Consider the following 23439-nt stretch of genomic DNA (forward strand, 5'->3'; position numbering starts at 1 on the left):
CCAAACTGCAAAAACCTTATTAAAGCAGGTTGTCGGGGATTCCCATTTAGAGCTATCAGTTAAGACTTTTGATTCATTTATGAAATAACTCCATCATTCACCGCCGGCGTGGCAGACATTTACAGTATTTTAATATATTTATTTTTAGTCATTACGTATCCAGCGACAATGAAGCGAATATCCGATTATCCTCGAAAGTTGGATGTGGCGCTGCGACGGAAACAAGTCCTAACTGGAAGGCATTCATCTCCAAATGTCCATCAATAACGGTAAGTGCATCCCATAAAGGCGAAGTGACGTCACGACGACCGACGAGCAGACAAAGGTGGGTCGCCTGAGCTCGTTAATTCAATTGTTTCTCATTACTGACCGTCACAAAGAAGTGGAGGAAAGAGCCATTTGTGTCTGTTGTGCGCAAATGCTTCAGAGCAGCTGCACTTTGTTGAGTGAATTACTCAGTCAAGACCACAAAAATCATTCCAACTTGTTTAAGCCCAAATGAAATCGTGCTTCATGCCCAGGACGAGTACTTCTGAAGTCTTCTCCTCCAGCTGCGAGCAAGTTGAGTGATGATGACATAAGCTGTGCGCCCGTGTGGCGCTGATTCCCCGCGGAACGACCCACGTTTCAAGTCCCACCATCATGGCGGGGAGTACTTGACTCAATTCCAGAGATTGAATTTTATTTAGCCGCAACCCCTCATCCTTTTCTTTGTACAATAAACCAAAAAAGTGCCCAAAGGCAAACAGTGAACAAGTAAGTGGGTCCGGCGCTAAAATATTCTGTCATTTTGATGAAACACCCAAACAACGCGGCTTCATCCGGCAACTCGTCGCACGATAAAAACAACGAGTCTCGACTACGATTTTCCATTGAGTCATATTCCCTCTGTTGTTGTTTTCATTTAATAATCTTTCATTAGATTGAATAATTTCACCCAGAAATTCCACAAACAATCAGTCAACAGGAAGGGACTCCTAAATGCCCACATATGAACAGGAAGTGACAACATCAATAGGAAGTTTGCCCCAAAATCAAAAGATAGTGAATCCTGAATGCCTGCAAATGGATGGAAAGTGACACACAATCAAGAGAAAGTGACCCACAAATACCCCAAGAATTGACCCGACCACCCGAACAAAGCCTCCCTGCGCCATTTGTATATATTTAGTTTCTTTATAGGAAAATGATATTTATACTCTCCATAAGCACAAACATCAAAAATGGTCATCTTTGGCGGCTCAGTAGATTAGATTAGAATTTTATTTCATCCCGTATTTGGGAAATTTCTTGGTTGCAGTAGCAAGACACACAAGACATTGTAAACCTAGGTAAAAAACTGGAGCCACATTTGGCATTTTTGTCTCAAAGGAAAAAGTCATTAAAGTGATTGGACTTTCCTTCAGGCGCTTTGTCCCCATTTACTGCTAATGGGTTACACCAAGGGTGTCAAACCTATGGCCCGTGGACTAGAAGTGTCCCGGTAGAGTGTTCGATGCGGCCCGCCGGTTGTTCTCCCCGGCAGGCACTTTATAGCTCATTCATACTGTACGTCCAGAATCAAATCGTTTTTGGGGCACGGGATTGGACGTCTAGCAGCGTCAATGGCAGCCAGTAGGCTAACCTTTTTAGCCAAAAAGAAACTGGGTTTATTTCACACTCCTGGGTAACACCATTTGGATTTCTCTATTGGACTCGGGGAAAAGATGGAAATGTCATCTTCCATTATTTCCCGCAGGTGAAAAATGAAAAATGCACCCTTGGGGAAAAAGTCTATTTCTTTTAATGGGCGAGGTGGAGTCCAAAAATGCTACAGATGCTTTTTACAATGCGACAAGAAGCACAAAGGATCCGAGAGTAGAAGCGAGCAAAAAGGATGAAAGAAATTGCACTTTGAGAAGAGACGTCACTCTCGCCCACAGTGAATAAAGTATTTCGTGAAGTCACGAGAAGGGAGCCGATGGAGCTGAGGTGACATTAGATGGGGCGGAAAATACATACATTTATGAAATGACTTTCCGCCATGTTGTAAATGCAGTATTGGTTGGTTGATAGTACTTTCTAAATTATTCATGGCTTGTAAAATAAGCCATACAGTTTGAGCCTCCATTTTGCCACGTAAAGGACTGGAGTGGAATGTTTTTTACAAATATTTCTTCATTAATTGCTTGGTTTTGAGTGTGATTTGCAAGGCAAAAATATCTCAAATATTACATTATTATTTAACCAGGTGTTGTTATCCTAAAGCAATAATAATAAAAATGATGCCTTTAAAATATCAGAAGTGCCTGTTTACTGAAACTAATACTGATGAAAAAAGACCAGCTGAAATGACCAAATTTGTTAAATTACTAAGATTTTTTTTTGTATTCAAGCAGTTCTCATTTTTTGTTTGTAAAAATCAACCGTTGCAATAAACGTAAGGCGGTCTAACAACCGAGACTAATTGAATTTTCTCTCAGCCTCCCACAATTATTTGCACACAAGAAGGGAAGGAGAAGGTAAGGCGTCTTTCTGATGTAAACAAATAAAAACAATTTCAAGATCCCCATCTGTTCAGTGCAAAAAGACATGGAGAAAACAAGCGACGTGGACGTGGATGTAAAGCGAGTTCAAATCTCCTCGATGGAATGCGCGGGAACGAGGCCTCGCTTCTTGCCGCTGCTCAGCTTCACCAAAGTTTCGCCATCCTCCCGCTTGCCCACGCAGATCTAACAAAACACCATCCCATTACATTCACGCATCCAAATCCCCTCATGACAAGTTCAAAAGATTATTTAAAAAATATATATGGCAAGAGCGATAAATATTGATTTTTTTTTTTTTTTATCTCCCAAAAATCACGTTTTGAATGTAAATGGAAATGTCCAAAAAGTTGACAGAAGCCGTTTCAAAAACAAAACAGGTGAATTTTGACACTATGTTAGCCTCGCCTTTGCTAGACGCCACATCAGAGGCGTCAAAGCTCAAAAAAACAAATACAATTTCATATGACTTTCACAAGAAGCTTGGGTTCAGCCTACATTTTATTGCACTTTTCAGCACCACCTCTAGATGGAGCTATTCATTTAAACACTGCCGCTCCAGTAGATGACCATGTTGAAATCAATGTACGAAACTATAACATTTTAATGTATTTTGTTTTACAGAATAAAATTAGTTAACATATATTGAGGTATCCTTATAGCGCTGTTTTTTTTCTTTTAGCTTTTAACCCGTTCACTACCATTGACGACCAGAGACGTCTCATCCAATTTGATTAAGGGGCTGGCACGGATTGAATGATTCCTTTTTTGACCCCCTAAAAATGACGTGATCATGCACGATTACCCTTAGCGTGATTGGATCAGGGACATCCCTAACATACGTATTAGTCCGATGTAAGAATATACTGGATATCGTCATTTTTACCAAATGAAAGTCGGCGGATTCCAAGCTGGCCCTTGAGTTTTGAAAGCAGCCCTCTGTAATAAAAGTTTGAACACTCCTGTGCTACGGTTATCATATTGACTTTTGGCCTCCCCACCAGAAAATTGCATTTTGGTTATTGTCCTATTTAGTGGGCAGGTGCATCTCAGGACGCGGGAGTTGAAAATGTCGTCAGTCGGTCGCCGTGGTTACGCCGAGACAAAAGAGCTCGTTAAATGCGCCATAAAGCGGAGGTCTCGGGGTGCGCGTGAGGTACCTGAGCCTCTCTGACCACCATGTGGCCTCTCTCCCGGCTGCCGGCAGACGTCGGCCGGAGGACGCGCCACACTCTCTCGCCGGGACGCACCCGCTGCACAAAGTTGGAAGGGAAAAAGCCCACCCGGTCACCGCTCTTGCCCTGGGGGGAGGTCGCAAAGGGGATTCAAATGAAAGTCAGGTAACGGAAATGAGATGAATGGAAAAATGTTACAAGGCAAAACTTTCATTTCTAACTCGTTGACGTCAAACTCTAACAAAGACAAACAATAGGTTTAGTGTGTGCGTGTGTTCTATTGTTTTATGTTGACTTGTTTTGTATGTTTTGCACGATTTTTGTCTCCGGCGTTTTATTTCAGCTGCGTTTAACTGCCGTTGAATCATATTCACTGGCATCGCCGTCAAGGGCAACAAAGTAGTCAAAAGGGATCTTTTCCGAAATTGAAAAAAAAATGTATACCAAAATGATTACCTTTTTTATGCCAATTAGCGCGATTCTCATTTGTCGTCAAAGCCCAGAGACGGTGAAAATGGTTTTCAACACATTTGCATAAAGAACTGAAAAGTGCGTGTCCACATTTTGGTGTTTTTTCTTTTTCTTTCATCCCTATTTCACAGCGTTCCGTGTACATCACGCCCAAAACAATTACATCCAATTGAAGATGATGGAGTGGCTTGTTTTTCTCCATTTAAACTCATTTTCTGACTCCATTTACGTCTGAGCGGGTGTGCTCAATTTAAATGGCTGTTGTTCTAAGAAGGTCCCACAATGACACACACTTTTATGTTTTTATTTTATCATTTCAAATTGTGTACGCCATATAAAAACTTTTGTACTGGATTTTACTAAAAATGATCTCGTTTTACCCATTTCGGCTCTAATCCGGATGGTCTCGGTCACTGGTAGCGGACGAAAACATCACCGTCGACTGCTAATATTGTCATGCTTTAAGCATGATATGTGCATATGCATTCCCCTTTTTCACTATATAAATATAGCGCGTTAGCAAGCAATGTACCCAGACAGTGAAGCTGTCAGCGTCATACAGCAACATCTACAGTATCTTGAATTTAGTGCATTTTTTAGACTTTGAAATACGCCCTATGTGAGTAAATATGTGCCACGTTTTTTTTAAATCGCCTTATAAGGGAAATTACAATCATTAATAAGGGTAGCAATTAGCTGAGGTTGACAGGTATGCTACATGCATGTGCGCACGGACAAAATGGAATTTATTCTTATCGCTCACCTTCCACCATTCCTCATTGGAATCGTCTGTGACTTGCACACGATCTCCAGGGCTGAAAAAGACACACAAAAAAGAAATGTAGAGAGACTGCAGTGGAGGTTTTCAATGTGTCCTTTTAAAGTGGTGGCTGGAGGTCATTTTTATTTATTTATTTTTCCTTTTTTTACATGAAAACAACCGGTCGCATGTTGACTCACTGTAGTTCCAGATCATTGTGCTCCTGAGGCAGGAAGCTGTAGAGCGCCACATAAGTGTGGATGGAGTGCACATCGATGCGTTTTGGGGGCACCTGGACACGGGAAGCAGGAAGTGAGTTGCACGTGGATGGAGCGCACATGTGAGCGTACGCACCTCAGCCGACGTCTCAGCTTGATCGCCGCTCTCCCCGTCGTCCTTATCTATCTCAACGTTAGCGACAATGGCGTCTGAGAAGGAAGACGACGAAAAAGGATTAAAAAGTTACGAGATTAAAGTGCTATTGTTGCTTATTTGTACGTGACGTGAAACGGAGGATTTTTGTTTCCACAAGCTGCGTAGAAAATCCTGGCATGAAGACAAACAAATGAAATACGGCTCTAATATTACCTCCCGTCTCCGAGGGGATGTCTTCCTCCACGCTGCTCTGTCTCCCCTCCCTCTCGCCCACTTCACCCTTTGATCAAGAGACAGAAAATATACCACAGTCACTCATTGGCTAACACTCAGAGCACATCAACTCTTCTTACATTGACCAAATAATAAACTCAAACTGAATTAAAGTGGCAGAACAAATGTGAACGCTGCCTGGGTGCAAAGAGTACCAAAGGGGCCCCCGACTTAAACACGACATTATAGCTCCACTTGTGATCTTACGTTTGATTTAGACCACATGTGTCAAAGTGGCGGCCCGGGGGCCAAATTTGGCCCGCCGCATCATTATGTGTGGCCCGGGAAAGTAAATCATGAGTGCCGACTTTCTGTTTTAGGATCAAATTAAAATAAAGACTATAGATGTATATTAAATTTCCTGATTTTCCCCCTTTTAAATCAATAATTGTAATTTTTTAATCCACTTTTCCCTGTTTTTAGTTCAAAAATCATTTGGTAAAATCTAAAAATATATTTTAAAAAAGCTAAAATAAACATTGTTTTAGATCTATAAAAAACTGAACATTCAGGGCTTTTAATCCAGTTATTTTAATCCATTTATAAAATAAAAAAATCTAAATATTATATCTAAAATGGTCCGGCCCACGTGAAATAAAGTTGACGTTAAAGCGGCCCGCGAACCAACCCGAGTCTGACACCCTTGATTTAGACCCTCTCCTTACCCACCCTTAAGCTCCGCCCCTGGATTGGACGTCTATTGCCGTCAACGGGGCGGCTACCTACCAGGCTGCGCGTGGGGGACTCGGACAAACTGCCGAAACTGGAGCGGTTCATCTGCGCCAGCGAAGTCCCGTAGCGCAGGGCGGCGTAAACCGGATCCGTGCGCGCCCGTGCCACCTCTGAAAGCACACACACACACACAATAAATAAATATAGATGCACTATATAACAGTATTGTACTGCTTTTTAGGCATGGGGGATGAATGTGGTTAGGGTGTCTAAATTTAGCCAGAGTGACCCACTTTGTTGAGGGGGAAGTCAAAAAATGAAGTCCTGTCTGGGAGCAAAATATGAAAGTCAACCCTTTCGTGCACAAAGTTTTTGTCCCCGTTTAAAGTTTTTACGACATTTGTATGGGAATGAGGTCGCAAATGGGACTGGATTTAACATCCAACTATAAGGTTTGCCAACTGTAGTGCCCACTGTCCATGAAAGGGTTAAGCATGGCCTTTTATTTTCACGTTCTTTTCTATTTTGATGAACCCGAGAGATGTCAGACGTTAATTGCAAACCTCGTAGGCGGACGCTAAGAAGAAGCGACAGGACAAAGTGTGAAAACTTGATTCGGAGCGACATGAGAAAGCCATGTGTTGACCTATCTATGCTACAGTAAGGACGCCCGTAGGACATGTCGGCTTCTTTTTTTATCATTGTCTACCGATACAGCCAATTTAGTTTGTGCACTGCTTCACTTTATCTTGTCTCCATGCTAATGTCAATAACAAATACACGATGAAATGAATGATTAATAATATTTGGAGTATCGATTTATTTCAACATTTCAAAATAAAAACTTTACACTAGCATGTCAAAGTCCAAGAATTAGCGCCCATCCCTGCGTGGGTTTTCTCCGGGCATTCTGGTTTCCTCAAACATACCAAAAACATGCATGCTAAGCTGATTGGACACTCCAAATGGTTTGGAGATAGGAGTGTCTACGCGAATGTTTGTTTGTCTCGTTGTGCACTGCGATTGGCTGGCCAGCCTTTTGCCCATAGTTAGATGGGATCATCTCCAGCACCCCCGCGACCCGGAATGCATGCATGAATTGACTATAAATCACAGAGTTCAAAAATTTAAAAAGGAACGAAGCGGCTTGGAATGTTGTCACTTCTCCACCCACACAGACACTCATCTTGATTACACACCCACACAAACCCACACAGTCACTCACCTTGATTAGGCTGAACTTCCTTGACAACGGCCAGTTGTTCAGTGAGCAACACGGGGGAGCTGAAGTTTCGCTTGAAGGCCCCCGACTAACAGAGAAGAAAGAGCACAAATGAGTTTACTTCTCGCCTACCATTAGTTCTCCCATTACGGGAGAGTCCAAGCAAGTCATTTGCAGATATTTGTGCCAAGCCGTCCTTAGCGGGGATTTTTAATGCGGGGCTACGTAACAGCAGGCTGTCATTTCACACTGAATTAAGCACAATAAGTATCACCGCCTCCCTCAGCTTGCAAATGTGCATTATGTGGGGAGAATGCGTTTGCCGAGTCATCCATGGGATTTGAACCCGCGTGACTTGGGAATGCATCGAACCATAAATCATAACAGTCCTGTCCAGTTTTTTGAAGTACATTTTTTTGTCAAATCGATCTCGTTTGACCTATTTCGACTCTAATCCGGATCCTCTCGTTATTGTCGACTGCTAATATTGTCATGCATTAAACATGAAATGCGCATTCTGCTGCCTTTTTACTATATAAATATAGCGCGTCAGCAAGCAATGTACCCAGACAGTCAAGCTGTCGGCGTCATACAGCAACATCTACAGAATCTTGAATTTAGTGCATACTGATTGGGGACCCCATCTACTAAATGTTAGACTTTTTAGTGCACCCTACATGAGTAAATATATTTGCATGGATTTTTATCGCTTAATAAGGGGAATTGCAATCATTAATAAGGGAAGCAATTGGCCGAGGTTGACGAGTATGCAATCTAACAAGATGGCGATCGAATGTCATTTCTGCACTCCGCACCCAAAAATGAGTTCAAAAGAGCAGTCAGACATTTTTTTAAAAAAAGTTTTCACTTTGTAAGTGGCGTATTCACCTTTCCGTGACACGGCTGCTGCGAAAGTTCCGACGTGCACCACAGGTGTGCGGCCAGCTTGCACGTTTTACACCGCAAAGCCTGTTTGGAATTTCCTGTTCCGGAAGGATGACAGAAACTTTGATCAGTGGCGGTTCCGTCACAGTCTTAAAAGTACTCTTTCTCCGAGCGCTTTTCGAATAATTTACCGGTGCGTTTTTTATTCCTTACCCCGGAGGCGTCGGAATTAAACGCCACGTCGACGCGCTGATTAAAGCGACGCGAAGACGAGCCGAACGCGGGAGGCTGCGGGCGAGCCAGATGATGCATCGCTTCAAAACAATCGCAGAGATGGTGCAACGCGTGCTGGGAATAGGAATTACGGCGCCGGAGAAGACGGCGTTTTGAGAACGGTAATCCATCGACTCGATGGGAAGAAGACTCCAAAGGAGGGCCAAGGCAAAACCGTAAAACGGCGTCAGAGCCACATTTCATTTGACGCAATAAGATTACATCTTTTATGTGCAGATTGCCAAAGGGATCAACACTGTAAGTCCGTAAGAAAGAAAGGGAAGGTAGGAAAGTTGGAACTGTCTTAATTCTTGCAAAAATATGGGAAGGAATTATAGAAACGTCTATGAAATGTTGCCACTATCTGAACACTTGTTTAAAAAAAAAAAGGTAGTGGGGTGCTGGAGCCTATCCCAGCAGACTACACTCTCAACTGGTCGCCAGTTATAGATCACAAATAGACAGACAAGCATTCGCCCTTACAATCGCCCCGCCTCCAAGTGGGAATCGAACCCACGGCGCCTGTGGCAAAGTCAGGCAGAAAAACCACTGCACCACCGGGTGGCATAGTCACCTACAGTACATTGCTAATCATGCCAAATGATTCCGTGAGGTGGCAAAAATAGCACATCTGAAGAGGAATATTAAACTGTGTCCTGTTTTCATTCTTCCTCTTTAGTCGACTTTACCATGTCGATGAAAATAACGTACCGCCATCTAGCGTTCGATAGTGGAAGTGGAACTCACCTAGGATCATGTGCTTGCACAGCTGGCAGTTGGCGGACTTGCGAAAGATGTGATTTTGGAAGCAGTGCATTATTTGAGGGGCTTGCGGGGGCCGCGACGGCGACAGTCTGAGCGACGGCGAGGAGGAGGCGATGGAAGGGTTGGGGCTGACCGACGGCGACGCCCGGGCCCCCGTGACGGGCGAGCCCGTGGGCGAGGGCGGGGACGGGGGCGCAGCTTCCGTCGACAACTCTGGGGGGAGGCGGGCGTCGCTGTTGGACCGCTGGAAGAAGTTCTCTACGCTCTTGCTGCGCATAAATGACAGCGAGCGCTTCAGCCTCTGTAGCTAAACACACAAACACAAATTATTAACAAAATTGCAGGATATGTTTGCGATACGAAAATTATATTTTGGGGTCATGAGCTCACAGATGTCAAGACAAGGAATGTGGTTATCTTGATGTGTGTGTCAATGCTTTGAATTTGACTGCTGAGGCCGAATTCAGCTCTCTGCCTGCTCTTCTGGTTTTCTGAATTTTAATGAACCTAATTAATACACCTAAAAGTCAGGTCAGTTGAGCCTTATCATCCAGAAAAGACAGAGTGTAAGTAAAAAGAATGAGAAATTCAAAAATGTACAAATAGGAAAATCAAAATCAGCATCTGCGTCCTGTAAAAACTCAGAATGTAAGTATAAAGTGATGTGTATAGTAACATTTAAGCCATTTTCATGTCTGCTGCCTTTTTTCCTGCATGATTCATAAAACCTAAAGCTTTCCACACCCGCAAATATTGGTTGAGAAGAAACAAAGTTGACTCCAAAGTGCTCGTAACCATAAAAAAATGTAATAATGCTGCACACATTCTAACAAAAGTCCAACGATCCCCGAGGGAGGGAAGCGGAACAATTTAACAGCTTCACTCTGCGACGATACGAGCACTGCGGGAGGGAAAGAACCTGACCGTTGCCAAATAAAGTAAAGAATTGTTTTATAAAAAAAATCTGTTCCTAAATCAGATTCTACACATGTCCCAGATACCACAATCGGAAATCGGGCCCGATCTCAAGAAATTGGCCGCCCCATCCAAACGGCAGATCAAATGGTTTTGAAGTAAATGGGATTTGAGAGTTGCTTGATCTAATATTTTGACGCTAGCCTCAAAACATCGGGCGGGTGGACGGTCGCAGTCAGTGTCATTCTAGAACCTCACTCAATTAGGACAAATAGCTTGAGTACCAAAAGCGCACTTTGGTCTCAATTACAATCGATGAAATGATCGACGATACGTCTTCTTCCTGACTTTGGTTTCACCATTAGCTCCATGGTTCACTCCACATTTCACGTGGGCGTTGTTTGAGATAGCTCTACTGTCTCCTTATCTTTTTGTATCGTACCAGATTGATCATTTTCTCTTTTTTTTAACATGACTACATGGTAGCTTTGGCATTGGAAGACAACAGCTTTTTCGTTTTTCACTTAAGTAGCACAGATGCACTTTTTTCCCCCTTCATCTTAATATGCCAGTTATCAGCGTATCCTAAAAGCAAGTGATGGAGATAGCATCGCACGGTGAGCTTCTGCCTTCCAATTCCACTACTAGGACCTGAAGAAAAGAAAAGAAAAAAAAACTTCAAAAGGAGCTGAAGGAACAAGAGCACGGTGTAATTTTAGGATACAATCTTTCACGCTTTAAGTAGGCCGCCTCGTCTCAAACAGCTTTGCGTCTTTCAAGACGGGGGATTTTGCTCCTTTCCGTACTAACAGGCAGGCAACCCAAATAAAATGATTTCCTTGTTTCTAGCCCCAGAAAGCGTTCTTAATTTACCCTAGGTGACAATCAAGTGTGCAAGTTTTTTTTTTAATTTAACCACCAATTTGTCAATACAGATGAGTTGTCTGTAATGAAGAAGTACTCGTAGACTCAAGTTTTTTCCCATTTCAAAAGCTTGACTTGAGTTTTGACTTTGCATCTTTTCCACGTGCCTGCGTGGGTTTTCTCTGGGTACTCTTGCTACTTCAACATGTATCACAGGCTGGTTGAGCACTCTAAAGTGTCCTTAAGTATGAGTGTTATCTTGATTGACTGTTTGTCTCGTGCCCTGCGATTGGCCAATTCAGGGTGTCTGCCCATAGTTGGCTGGGATAGGCTCCAGCACCCTTGTGAGGATTAGCGGTCAAGACAATGAATAAATCCTTTTTTAAAAAATGTAAATAGGAAGAAGCCCTTTGATTAGCAAGCAACCAGGGTGTCAACAAAGTTACCTGGGATGGCCTCCAGCACCCCCACGGCCCTCGAGCGCATACGATAGCAGAAGATAAATGAATGAGGTTGAAGTTCTAATAACTCGAAGTCGCTTGGTCTCAACCCTCTTGGTCTCAATTTTTGACAGATAACCTTTGCCAACGATTGAAAATCTGCATTTGCATTCCAATAAGGGATTGCAATCACAACAATGAGCGACGGCTCGCCAGAGAGAAAAAAATAGAAAGGCCTCCTCCTCTTGACGTCTCATAGTCGTCTCCCTAAATAAAAGGTGCCAACTTCCCCGCGGGTGGATTTTAGCGACAAACAATCCCTGCAGGCTAGCCTCATCCAATTAGACGCCATGTCCATAGTCAACTTTGGCTGTCCTTCCCTTGTGTGACCCGTGTGTTCGCAATTCTCTCGTCAACCAATCCACTGTGTATTTAAACCCCGCGTTTTTTTACGTCCTTGTGGAGATATTGTTGTTTCCTATCATGAGTCTGTTTGATTGTTTGAATTTAGAGTGCCCAATCAGCCTAGCATGCATGTTTTTGGGAATGTGGGCGGAAACTGGAGTACCCGGAGAAAACCCACGCAGTCCTGGGGTGAACATGCAAACTCCACACAGGTGGACCAACCAAGATTTGAACCCAGAGCTGCGAGGCTGATGTACTAACCACTCATCCACCGGGCCACCAGTTTTTATCATCTGTATGTTGTTGGTTTTTTTCCCATTAAAATCCTAAATTGTGCACCAGTACTTCCCTCTCGTTTGCCTGCCTCCCACTCCTGGGTTCTACTCCGCTCCGGAACTCATAACAGAATACTCCCACCAGGGCGTACGAGAAGAACGGGTTTTAATTCACAGACGGGGGTTGGTTAACGAGGCAATTTCGAACACCCGGCTCACACAAGGGAAGGAGAGCAAGTGAAATGCATATAATCAAACGGACAGGACATGCAAGGAAAGTTTTGGGAGTGGGTTGTGCTAAGAAAGTTAAGCTTTTTATATAGTCATGGAAGTATCAAACCCTCCAAAGTATACTGACTGTCTGCTGGAATTACATCATGTAATCCGTGATGTATTCCCTTTAGAATTGCTCTAGTTATCACAGAAGCGATCAAAGTATAGCCCAATCTGACTTAATGAGGTGTCCACTTTCGCAAGTGGGTGAGAAATAAAAAAAAATGCTACCTTGGAGAGATGCTTTAATTTGAAAGTACAGATACAAAAGCACCTCAGAATATATTTATTCTTTTTCTCATCAAAATGACAGCCCTCACCCCCAAAAAATCAGTGTTAAATTAAGTGAAGGGTATTTAAAAATAAGATATTTTTTAATGCTGTGCTGCTGTGATGTATTTTTAATTCGCCAGTGTTCATTTTGCATTTATAAATTCATAAATAAATTGATTTTTGCATGTTGCAGTACTATAAAAAAAATACTACACCGATGACTCAATCAGCGACTTCTTGCAGAATTGATAAATAGCATGACAGGTACAAAAATGACAGTGTGTGTGTGTGTTTGGATGTGTGTGTATGTGAGAGAGAGAGAGAGTTAATTCATTTACCTTGGATGGAAAGTGCTGGCTGGTCAGTTGAAGCCGAGTGTCGCTCTCCATCTCATTGATCTCATTCATGGATGACTTGATTAGGAGACGATGGGTAGTAAAAAATAAATAAAAAATCACAAAAATATTAGAAAACACACGTTGAGGTGGGTCAAGTACAGCACACGAGGGTATTTGACAAGTCGAGCCCAAACCTCTTTCCCATAAAAATCTGCAAAATATCACTTTGGTGCGTCTCCATTAAAAAGAAAAAAGGCGAAATCAATACCGTAATGTCTCGTATTGTGGCGTGATAAGGCGAGCATGCGCCTTGTTTGGGGCAGGCGAGTGTAAAAACGTACGCGTGACAACGGGAGCCACGCCCACTCGTGTGCGCCATTGGCCAGGACGCTTACAACCGCTCCACGAAACGTCCACGCACCGAACACGGAAAAGCATCCATGTCACGTCACGCTCACGCGTCATCTTGATACCCTCAATTTGGATCCCGGCCGTTTCGTTGTCTCTCCTGAAAAGGTACAAGTTGATTTGGATGAGTCAGTCTACCATAAATAATTGAGTACCACAGGTGCAGCAATACGTGTAGACCAGGGGTGTCCAAACTTTCTTCTTCGGGGGCCTCTTTAAGAAAAATACAAATTGGCAAGGACCAACATCAAATTCTTTCACAATGAGCGACAGGGTGAAAAAAAGTCAAGAACATCATGATTAACAGATCACAATTCACCACATTGGAGTATTTTATATACATTGTATAACTGCCGGGTGGCCATAATTAACTGGGATAGGCTCCAGCACCCCCCGCACTCACTGTTCAGAAATATCAATGAATATAAATTTAAAAAAAATACAGAAATTCCACAGGTGCCTACCTTGATTTCGACATACTGCCAAACCAATATTTTTATCATTTGACCAATAAATGGGGCTCTTCTCATTCCCTTTAAATGACAAAGACCCTCTCAACATGGCATATACATTGTTTTTTTAATGCTGCTAACATAGGCTTTAGATAAGAGTAAAAGACAGCCAAGTGGATTCTATACAAAATGGCCTGACAGTTAATTTACACTATAATATGGCCATGCAATAGAGAAAATATTAATTCTGACATATTTAGTTACAATTGGTGTACTATTGCAATCCACCATACCAACAGCTTTGTTTGATACTTTGACAGACTTGAATCAAACACAGAAAAGCGGTATTAACGAGTACTGCACTTGACACAACTTAATAAATCAATACCATTTAAACTCCACTGTGAAATATCCATTTGCAATATGTAATTAGGTGATGTAACAAATTCTCACAAGCTTGCTGCTACCATCTAGTGGTTCTAAGGTTGGTGACAAAACTAGACCAGTCTTAATAATATAGGTATATATTTATTCATACGTACATAATCATTTGTATCGGTTAATTGTACAAAAAAATGGAAAAGATTTACAGTAATTATATAGACTACAGTCATTTTTCATGATCAAATGTCACCCCGTATGTCAATGGAGAAGGTGTCCAGTTTGGGAAGGGGGGGCAACACTAGATTGGTATTATCTCTTGAATCCTAACTCCAGTGTTTTTGTGTTGATAAGCAAGAGGAATGGGAAATTTACTTGGCTAGCGGACTCTTGAAATCCAATGTTTTGTCTTTTTCCGGCATTTTGCAATTGGGAAATTGAGAGCAAGTGTTGACAAAAGTGTAGTCGAGTGAGCAAAGTGCCTGTATGCGTTCCTCCAACATCATCGACTACTGCTAATTGAACTTTAAATCACAGGCCAGAAGACTCCTTTGCCCATTTCAGAGTTAGTGTTGACACCTAGGTGGGTCGGTCGGTCACTTTCCTTCCTCCGGCGGCCATTTTGACACGTTTCCTAATCCCCCTGGCGTAAAGCCGCGCTCAAAGCAAACAGCTCAGACAGCATTACGCACGGATCATCTCATCTTGCGTTGGCTAACAAAGAAATAGTACAATCTTTTCTCAAGCCGTTTTTTTTCCTCCTCCTTCACTTTGTCTCGGTGACATAAACGATGTCTTAACATTCCACTCGTTGGGGGGATTTGGTGCACGGCGACGGGAGAAAGGGGGACGAGGGCTCGGGTCAGGGACATTCGAGAAGAAATATAAGACAGGGCGTGAGCGGCCGGCGCAACCGCCTCGCCGTTCTGGGGCCCTGGGTTCGATCCCAGGCTCCGGCGTTTGCGTGTTCTCCCCGCCTGCTTGGCTTTTCTCCTCCCACATCCCAAAAACATGCGGGAACACCCCATAGTCATCGTTGTTGTGAAAAGTTGGCAACCAGTTCAGGGTGGGATATATTCCAGCACCCTCGTGACCCTCATGAGGAAAAAAATGAATGAAAAGGGAGAAATACTTGGAGTTGCAACTTGCCAGGACATTTACAAGAAAGAGCAAATTTTTCCATGGCGACCTGAAGTCACAAACGAAACGTACAATCAAGTGACAGCGAGATGCTTTGGAGATGGAGGCGACAATTAAAAGCAGGTTTTGAGTCAAGAGCTTTCAATACTTCACAGCTCCGTCATAACTCAGAGTCCATGAAGGAGTATTAGGGCCGCGCTTGGACAGAAAGAGCGGAATCAAGGAGAATCCAATTTCAAGTTTTGCACCAAAATCTCACGTTGCATGGGCATTATGACATTAAAAACAATATTATTTCAAAATTGTAGTGAAAGGTATTTACTCTGGACCAAGTGATTTTTTCAGCGTGGCCCTATTACTCTTTCCTAGAAAAAAAACGACAACAACGCAATCAAAGCTAACAACTCGATGGTTAGCGTTTGTCCTTCCGTTCATCTATGACAGGAATGATGTAATTTTTACATTTGTCTTTTTTTTTTTTAAAGTCTTTCTGGTTCATTTATCAACCAAATACTCCCAGAGTCTTCAACTATGTACATTTGGATTCAAAAATTGGCATCACGTGCAACATTTGGCATCTTCGTCAGTCCCCAAATGTGTGCCATTTTTCATGTTAGGAAAATAGTTTTTTTTTTCTTTCGTCTCACTGTCACAAACCTAACATGTTTGACAATGTTCTTCCTTGTAAACAGTCTGTTTGTTTTCCGAACTGGTGCAAAAAGCGGAAAGCGTGCCGTTATTTTTTTTTTTTCTCCTCATACATTTTTACTGCTGTTCACCAGTTTTTGATGAAAAGGGGGTGAAGGCCAGACGCTGACTCAGGACATTGACCATCAGTGCAGGATTGAGTCATAGAAAGCTCTATTTTGCCTCTCCATCCACAGGAAGATTGTTACAAAATGGCCGTTGCATTGCGCTTTGCTTTTTTTTTTGTGTACATTCAAGCAAAGGCAACTATGACTTCATGTACAGACAGCTTGAGTGTGTGTTATTTTGAAAGTTCCTATTGGGTAGTCCAATCAGTAAAGTGCATTTGGATGCTAATTAATACAACTGGATCTTGCGGGGGGAAAAAACAACAACAAAAATAATTTGGACTTAAAGCAGTATATGACTGAAAGATATGTTTAAAAAAATAACTCAATAAAATTAGCCCACTACAATTTAGAGTCTTCCATGCACGTGTTTTTTTTTTGGAATGTGGGAGGGAGCCGTACTACCTGGAGAAAACCTGGACAAGTGGGGGGAGATAAAGCAATCTCCAACCTTCAAAACTGCGTGGCAACAGACCACTATACCAACACGCTTCCAGGAAATAACAAATGTGTTTAGGAGAGGAAAAAAAAATAAAGTGTGGAGTGTGTGTGTTACCCTGCACTGTTTGGTCTCTCAGTAGCTTGAAAAGGAGGACACGGCAAGAATACACTGCTTGGGCACGGGAGGGAATCCGGGACACACACACACACAAGGTGGACAGAGAGGGAGGAAAGAAGGAAAAGGAAGACTCGACGTCCGATAAGTCTTTAGCATCATAGCAGGATACAGCAACGGCAGAACCTCTGGCGGCTGCCCCCCACCGAAGGGGGAGGAGTCACAGGAGCAAAGTACGCATGTACTTTGATGTTAGGCAGGTGCGTCTGCGAAAGTGAAACACCCACAATTAGGCGCTACCGCTACATGTCGTGTTAAAAGGTATTTGTGTCTTGTATTTGTTGGAGGGAGGAATTCCAAGTTCAGTGAGCGACTCACCCTCAACCTCTTGATGCCGGCCCGGGTGATCTGCTGACAGTCGTAAAGCTCGATGCGATCCAGACTGTGGCAGCTCTTCAGGTGCTCCAGCGAGGCGTCCGTGATCAGGGGGCAGTTGTCCAGCTCGATCACCTCCAGTCGATCGTGGGCGCAAGGTCCGCTGCCCAAATGGCGGATGCCGTCGTCGGTGATCAGCTCGCAGTGGGACAGGCTCTGTGTGGGCCCAGGGAAGGAAAACTATTCCACATTGTACCGCTACCGTTGTGGGGCTACTGGGAATCGGTACTGGATCTAGTTATTTCATTGATTTGGTCATTTGCTTACTTAAAAAATGTCAAGGACTTCCTTTCAAGGGGAAAGGTAATCATCCACCAGGCACAAAACTCACCAGAACTTGTAGCCGGGGACAGTAAATAGAAAGCTGTATGAGTGATCCATCTGTAATCTGAGTAAAAAGTTAAGAGTTTAAAAGTAAATTTTCGAAACAAAAACAACTGGAAAGCTAGGATTAGTGGCCCTTTTTATAAGATTACAGATTAAAACCTGTTACTTAATACAGAAAACCGTGAGATGGCGTTTGCTGACCTGCACGCATTCTTCTAAATCCATTTTCTCAAGTTCGTGACAATTCTAGAAAAGGACATTCGAGAGATGCAAAAATGGTACCATCCAAAAAAACAACAGTGAACATTTTGATTTCTTAGTTTGGTTTCACTCACCCTTGCTAACGTCGTGAAGCCCGCGTCTGTAAGTTGAGAGCAGCGGGCCACTTCTAATATTCTAAAAAGAAAGAAATAACGTCACAAAAAGCACCCTCCGTAGTCAATCTCATTACTCTTAAGAATCGACATCAAATAAATGTTTAGCATATATTTAATGGTAACAAAAGCTAACTTTACCTAATTTGTTGGCGTTACCTGAGACGGGGGCAGTTCTGTCCCAGCGCGTGCAAAATGGCGTCCGTGATGTTGGCACAGCCCGATACGCAGAGCGACTGCAGACGATGACATCCTCGACAAATAGTGATGAGGCCGTCATCTGTGATCTGCTTCTCGTGGGGACCGCCCGTGAGTTTTAGTTGAAAAGACGACCACGTTCACCGCGAGGCAATTTCAACTTACCGAGCATGTCTGCAAGTTCAGTGTGACCAACTCTGGACAGTTTGCGCCAATATGCTTCAGGGCTTCATCTTCGAGCTAAAAAAAATAGCGACACGGCAAAGAGTCACGATGACCGCTGCATAAAAGCCAAAGAGCTTACGCACCTGGGTGCAGCCTTTTAGGAAAAGGCCCTTGAGTCCCGGACAGGACCGAACCAGGGCCTGAACGCCATCTTTGGTGACCTGATCGCACCAGGAGATGTTGAGTTGCTCCAGCAGAGGGCAGCCCTCGCTAGAAGAGGGCCGAGGGTGCAAAGTTAGAGAATGAGAGTGGAAGCCATTTTGTAAACCCAGTTGCAATCAGGTGCATTTTGTATAGAAGTACGCTGCAAACCTGAGGGCTTTGAGTGACAGGTTAGTGATTGAGGTACAAGATGCCAGGTCCAGATGCTTCAGCTTTGGGCAGAACTTGCTCAGGCTGTTACACGTGCTACAAATAAAAAGCCATGGTCATGTCAAGGTTTTTTCTAGGGGAAAATGGCTAAATAATCAGCATCAACTCCCGTGGTGTAGAATTGTATTTTTGTTAATGTAACATTATTACCATTTGCTGGATAACTAAGCTAAAAAAAGCATAACATAACTTTTGTGCCATGGATTCAAATCAAAGTGAAAAAAAGTCTGAGCAGGCCCAGCCAAACTACGAAAAAAGGGCAACTTATAGTCCGGAAAACACAGTATAGTATGTGTGCATGCATGGCCAACCTGTCAGTGATCTTGGTGCAACCATTCAAGCTGAGCAGTTCAATGTTCCTGCAGTTCTGTGAGAAGGTCCTTCGAAACACAAAAACAAACACACGTGAAAAGTTACCATTGGCTACGGTAGCAAGGGAATCCAAATCTCTCTGTTCTCACCTCAGGGCGCTATCGCCCACGCCAAGGCAGCCCCGCAGGCTCAGCTTTCTCAGGAAACCTCCGCATCTCTTTGAGATGTTCTCGACCACTCGCCCCTTTAAATGAAAAGGAAAAGGGTCTTCATTCACTTTGTATTAGCGCAAGAGGAGAGCCCGCAAATAACACAAAGCCCACCTCGATGTCCCGTTGAAAGTCAAAGAGGTCAATCCGCTGCCAGTTGCTTCCGTCCAGAGCCAGAACATTCCAGGACTGAGGGCGTACGCCAATGCTTGTCATTATAAGCGCATAACGTATCAACTTTGAATCATGTGCACACACACGCTTACCCGTGAGACCTGGGCACAGCGACACAGCGTCACCACATCTAGGAAGGAGAAGATTCTACAAGACGGAGAGACAACATGATGTGAAGATGTGAAAAAGTACACTGGTGTAACCCTTTCAGGTTTTGAAGATTTTTTAAGGGCTACAAATTATCCCCAAAACATGGAAGAATGTCGTAAAAAATAAATTATTGTTTCATAAGAATTCAATAAACCATTAAATAATTCGCCAGAAAAGTGATCAGGACAACCCTAGTGTGTAAAGCTATCAATGATAGCCATTGAGTCCATTAATATAAAACAGGGGTGTCCAACTTAGGGTTGGTTCGCGGGCCACATTTATGCTAAGATGTCATGTGGGCCAGAACAGTTTATTTTTGGCACTGAAAGATGAGCACCCAGAGCCAGTTTTATTGAATTGGATATCTACCTTTGTCAATGACAAGCAATGAATTAATTTTGCATCACTTCCTCATCATTTTTAGGGTAACAGTGTAAAATTTGGATTATTTCTTATTAGTTTTGGAATAATTTCAGGGCTGCTCCCTGTTGGTTGGTCACTTTCTGCTGACTTTTGGACACTTATGGCCACATCAGGCTCCTAGTGGGCCACCTCTGACCCACGGGCCATAGATTTAGCACCCCGGTTTTAAAATAATGAAAGCATTAGAGCAGAAGGGAGGTTGTTAATCTGCTTTCCCAATTTCAGTGTTATGTGTCAAAGCTAAAGTGTGGTAAAATGAGGCCATTTTTAGAGCAGATTTAGTTTGTCAATCACAATTTATGGCTGCGAATGAACAAAGTGAGTTTTGCATGAACTATCCGTTTAAAAGAAAAATGAAAGTGACTCACCGCAGCAACAGCTCCTTGGGCAGCTTCTTATTGATGACTGCCTCGTCACTGTTTGTGAACATCTGTAACGTATGCCAGACAGATGACGTCAGCAATCTCAATCGCTCAAATTAACTCAAGGGTAAATGATGAACTCTGGTCTGGCCAGCGGAGATAGCTTCAATGTCACAAAGTGGATGGGACAGTGGGAGTGGGGAACAGGTAATTAAGAAGCCAAAAAGGAGAAAAAAAAATTATAACAGAAGATAACTTTGAGACGCCATTACATTAGCATAGGTTAGCGATAACCTCAAGCAGGTTCATTGCTGTAGGAAAGGAAATTTATCAAAATTCTAAGGACCTCCTGTATTCTGTTTGTGAAAATACCAGCTGCTACCTTGGACCAAAATGAACAGCTTTGGAAAAAGTTCAATGGCATAAATAAGAACACAAAGATATTTGACATTGCATTGGCAAAGAGAGCAATATAGTTTTATTTTTATTTAAATAAATCCTAGTTGAGCTTGAACAATAGCAGCAATTACTACAAAATATACTAAATTTCCCATGAGTTTTTCCCCCCGCAACAGCGACAACAACGGCCCTAAACCCACTGAGAAGAGACATTTTTCTTATTTGGATTTAGGGCAAATTGACTCTGACAGCCCGCCTTGTACACTCTGGCCAAATAATCCAGAGACGGACGCATACAAAGTCCCCATGCCCCACCCCGCCCACTCTTTTGTAAGCGTACATAAAATAAACCCGACGCCGCGTGAATCTGAGCGTTACTCTTCGTGCGGCAGGACAGTTGAGCGAGGTCACTGAAGGGAGTGGGTTTAAAAGATGCCAGGCCGTAACCTCCGGCGTCTCAATATTTTGCAGTCAAACTGTTTAAAGCAACAAATTACTACTACACAGTGCCCACACGGTAAACCGAATTAAATCAAGAGGCTACCTTATGCTCACTCTCTCTAAGCATGTGCAACATTTGGCATTTAGGTTTGCAAAGGGGCCGCAAAGAAATCTGATGTGATATGACGGAACATGAAATGCAAGGTTATGGGGAGGAGTTGTTTGGACTACATTCATTGCATTTTTATACATTTGAAGAGGAGGATTTTTGTTGACATACTGGGCGTGTATCGAGTTGGTTATGGCAGGCAATGAAGAAACGATGACATTTAGTGTGCCAAATAAATATTCAATGTATAAACACTTTAAAGTCTGATGTTTGGAGAAGCTTCAAATATGTATTTTTGACAAAAATTGAATAATTGAAAACCCTAGGATTAGTCCGTTTGAGAGAAAATTGGCCTTCCTTCTTTATTCCTATAAATTATTTTGTGATGCATTGTGAATGGCCGAGCTACTGCAATGTTAGAAAAAAATACGATGGTGAATCGTGTCAGAAAGCGGAAATACTCTTGCCAAATTATACTTTTACTTTGAAGGCAGACATTTTCTTGCTTCCGCCTGTTGTCTGCAGCTAATTAGCTTTAGCCTAACAGCGCATCTGTTTTAACAAGGGAGGCGTAACAGCGTTAAAATCTCGCCGGTAAAGCGTAAAAATAAATAAATACACAACACATTTCGATACATTTATCGATCCTTCAAGGTTTAAAGAATATTTTCAAAGTCTGGTGTCATTTTTAGGGACCAAGTTTTACTCCAATATATCAACAAGCACTCTACTAATACAAGAGAATAAAGTTGACGTTGTTTAGCAGCCACAATGCCTCTTTTCACGTTCAACCCAACAGCCGCGAGTTGGCTCTTTAATCATGTTTCAGTACTAATGTTGATAAGGTTTAAGGCCTGCGGGTGGCTGTCAACCCTAACCCAAACAGACCCCCTCCTCCCTCCGGTCATGGCAGCACCACAAGCAGACAACCAACCCAGAGAACAAAACATCGAATATATAGAAGCAAATCGAAATTTAAATGATTATCTCAAGGCGACTACGTCGCAACCAAACTGTCCTTTTACGACGGCCAACCTTCGGCGTATACACCCTGTAGCTCGACCGTGTTTTGTTTTGATGGCGCAAAGTCAAAAACATCCAGCACCATTTAACGCCGCACCACTGGACGACGACAACAACGCGAGGCGACATTTATACCGCTTTGCGTCCTCCGAGACGATATGACAAGTCAACCGGGGCCTTGTTTTTGTTGTTGTTAGCACAAAGCAACGCGGCTAATCCCAAACGCTGCTTAGCCACGTCAATGTCGCCTTGGATAGTTTTATTTTGGTCCACGAATTGGATATAATGGTGGCCCCCCAAAAAACGAGGCGCCGTGACGTGTCAAAGGTTTAGGAAGAGGTGGTGAATTGAATGGAACTCACCTCAAAGCGGCTCCGAGAGACGCCGTTTACCTCCTTCCCCATGTCGGACGCCGCCGCTCGCCGACTAGGTGGCTTCGGGTGCGGGTGCGGGTGCAGTCAAAATGCAGCAGCTGCAGCAGACGGGGATCTCTTCCTGTCGAGTCCCATCCACGGCTATCATGCTACCCAATCGTCCTGCCCCAGCTGGCCAATTGGACGATAGCCCTACGACACAAATGACAGCTTATTGTGTCCCATCGATAAAAAAGAACGGCGCTGTTTGCATGGGCAGTAGCCAGCCAACAGGCCCTCCCTCCCTCATTGGCTTTGGTTCACCCTCCCTCTCGGATCCTCCCTCTCCCTCCCATCAACACATTCACAAATATCACGCATTAACACAAATTGGGGGTTCTAAACTTGACTTTAGGACGTCGTGGAACTCATTTGTAAATCAGAAAGTTGTTACGTTTCCACTAAAAGCAGATCCGTGCGTTTGTTTCTTATTATGCAGCTATGGCGCACGACCCATCCATTTTAAATGACAGCTAAATCCGTTTCCACGCCATTTCACATATGATAAAAGGTCACTTTTTATTTATGTTGATGCATAAATTGAATTCAGCCGTGCTGACCC

At 43.2% G+C, this 23439-nt stretch overlaps 2 protein-coding genes across 3 annotated transcripts; both read right to left on the bottom strand.

Annotated features, from left to right (window-relative positions):
• Positions 1–1760: 1760 nt before the first annotated feature.
• Positions 1761–13560, bottom strand: LOC144089116 (SH3 and cysteine-rich domain-containing protein 2-like). Its single transcript, XM_077619992.1, has 12 exons — positions 13374–13560; positions 13180–13254; positions 9379–9703; positions 8362–8456; positions 7477–7561; positions 6306–6421; positions 5520–5586; positions 5286–5359; positions 5132–5223; positions 4935–4986; positions 3686–3826; positions 1761–2711 (listed from the first exon to the last, which is right to left on the bottom strand). Exons 2-12 carry the CDS (start codon positions 13246–13248, stop codon positions 2613–2615), a joined length of 1215 nt encoding a protein of 404 aa, XP_077476118.1. The 5' UTR covers positions 13249–13254; positions 13374–13560; the 3' UTR covers positions 1761–2612.
• A 987-nt stretch (positions 13561–14547) lies between these two features.
• On the bottom strand, positions 14548–23129 carry fbxl20 (F-box and leucine-rich repeat protein 20). Of its 2 annotated transcripts, none has more exons than XM_077618820.1 (15): positions 22827–23129; positions 20499–20560; positions 19650–19704; positions 19498–19572; positions 19324–19418; positions 19174–19242; positions 18803–18898; positions 18574–18700; positions 18431–18505; positions 18227–18354; positions 18029–18089; positions 17895–17939; positions 17698–17754; positions 17310–17522; positions 14548–17197 (listed from the first exon to the last, which is right to left on the bottom strand). In XM_077618820.1, exons 1-15 carry the CDS (start codon positions 22866–22868, stop codon positions 17090–17092), a joined length of 1308 nt encoding a protein of 435 aa, XP_077474946.1. In that variant the 5' UTR covers positions 22869–23129; the 3' UTR covers positions 14548–17089. The 2 variants fall into 2 exon arrangements, with proteins under 2 accessions (XP_077474946.1, XP_077474945.1); XM_077618819.1 differs by having other exon boundaries at positions 18227–18357; positions 22827–23127.
• Between the last annotated feature and the right edge of the window lie 310 nt (positions 23130–23439).

This window comes from Stigmatopora argus, chromosome 14 (genome assembly GCF_051989625.1).
Source record: "Stigmatopora argus isolate UIUO_Sarg chromosome 14, RoL_Sarg_1.0, whole genome shotgun sequence".
NCBI classification, from domain to species: Eukaryota; Metazoa; Chordata; class Actinopteri; order Syngnathiformes; family Syngnathidae; genus Stigmatopora; species Stigmatopora argus.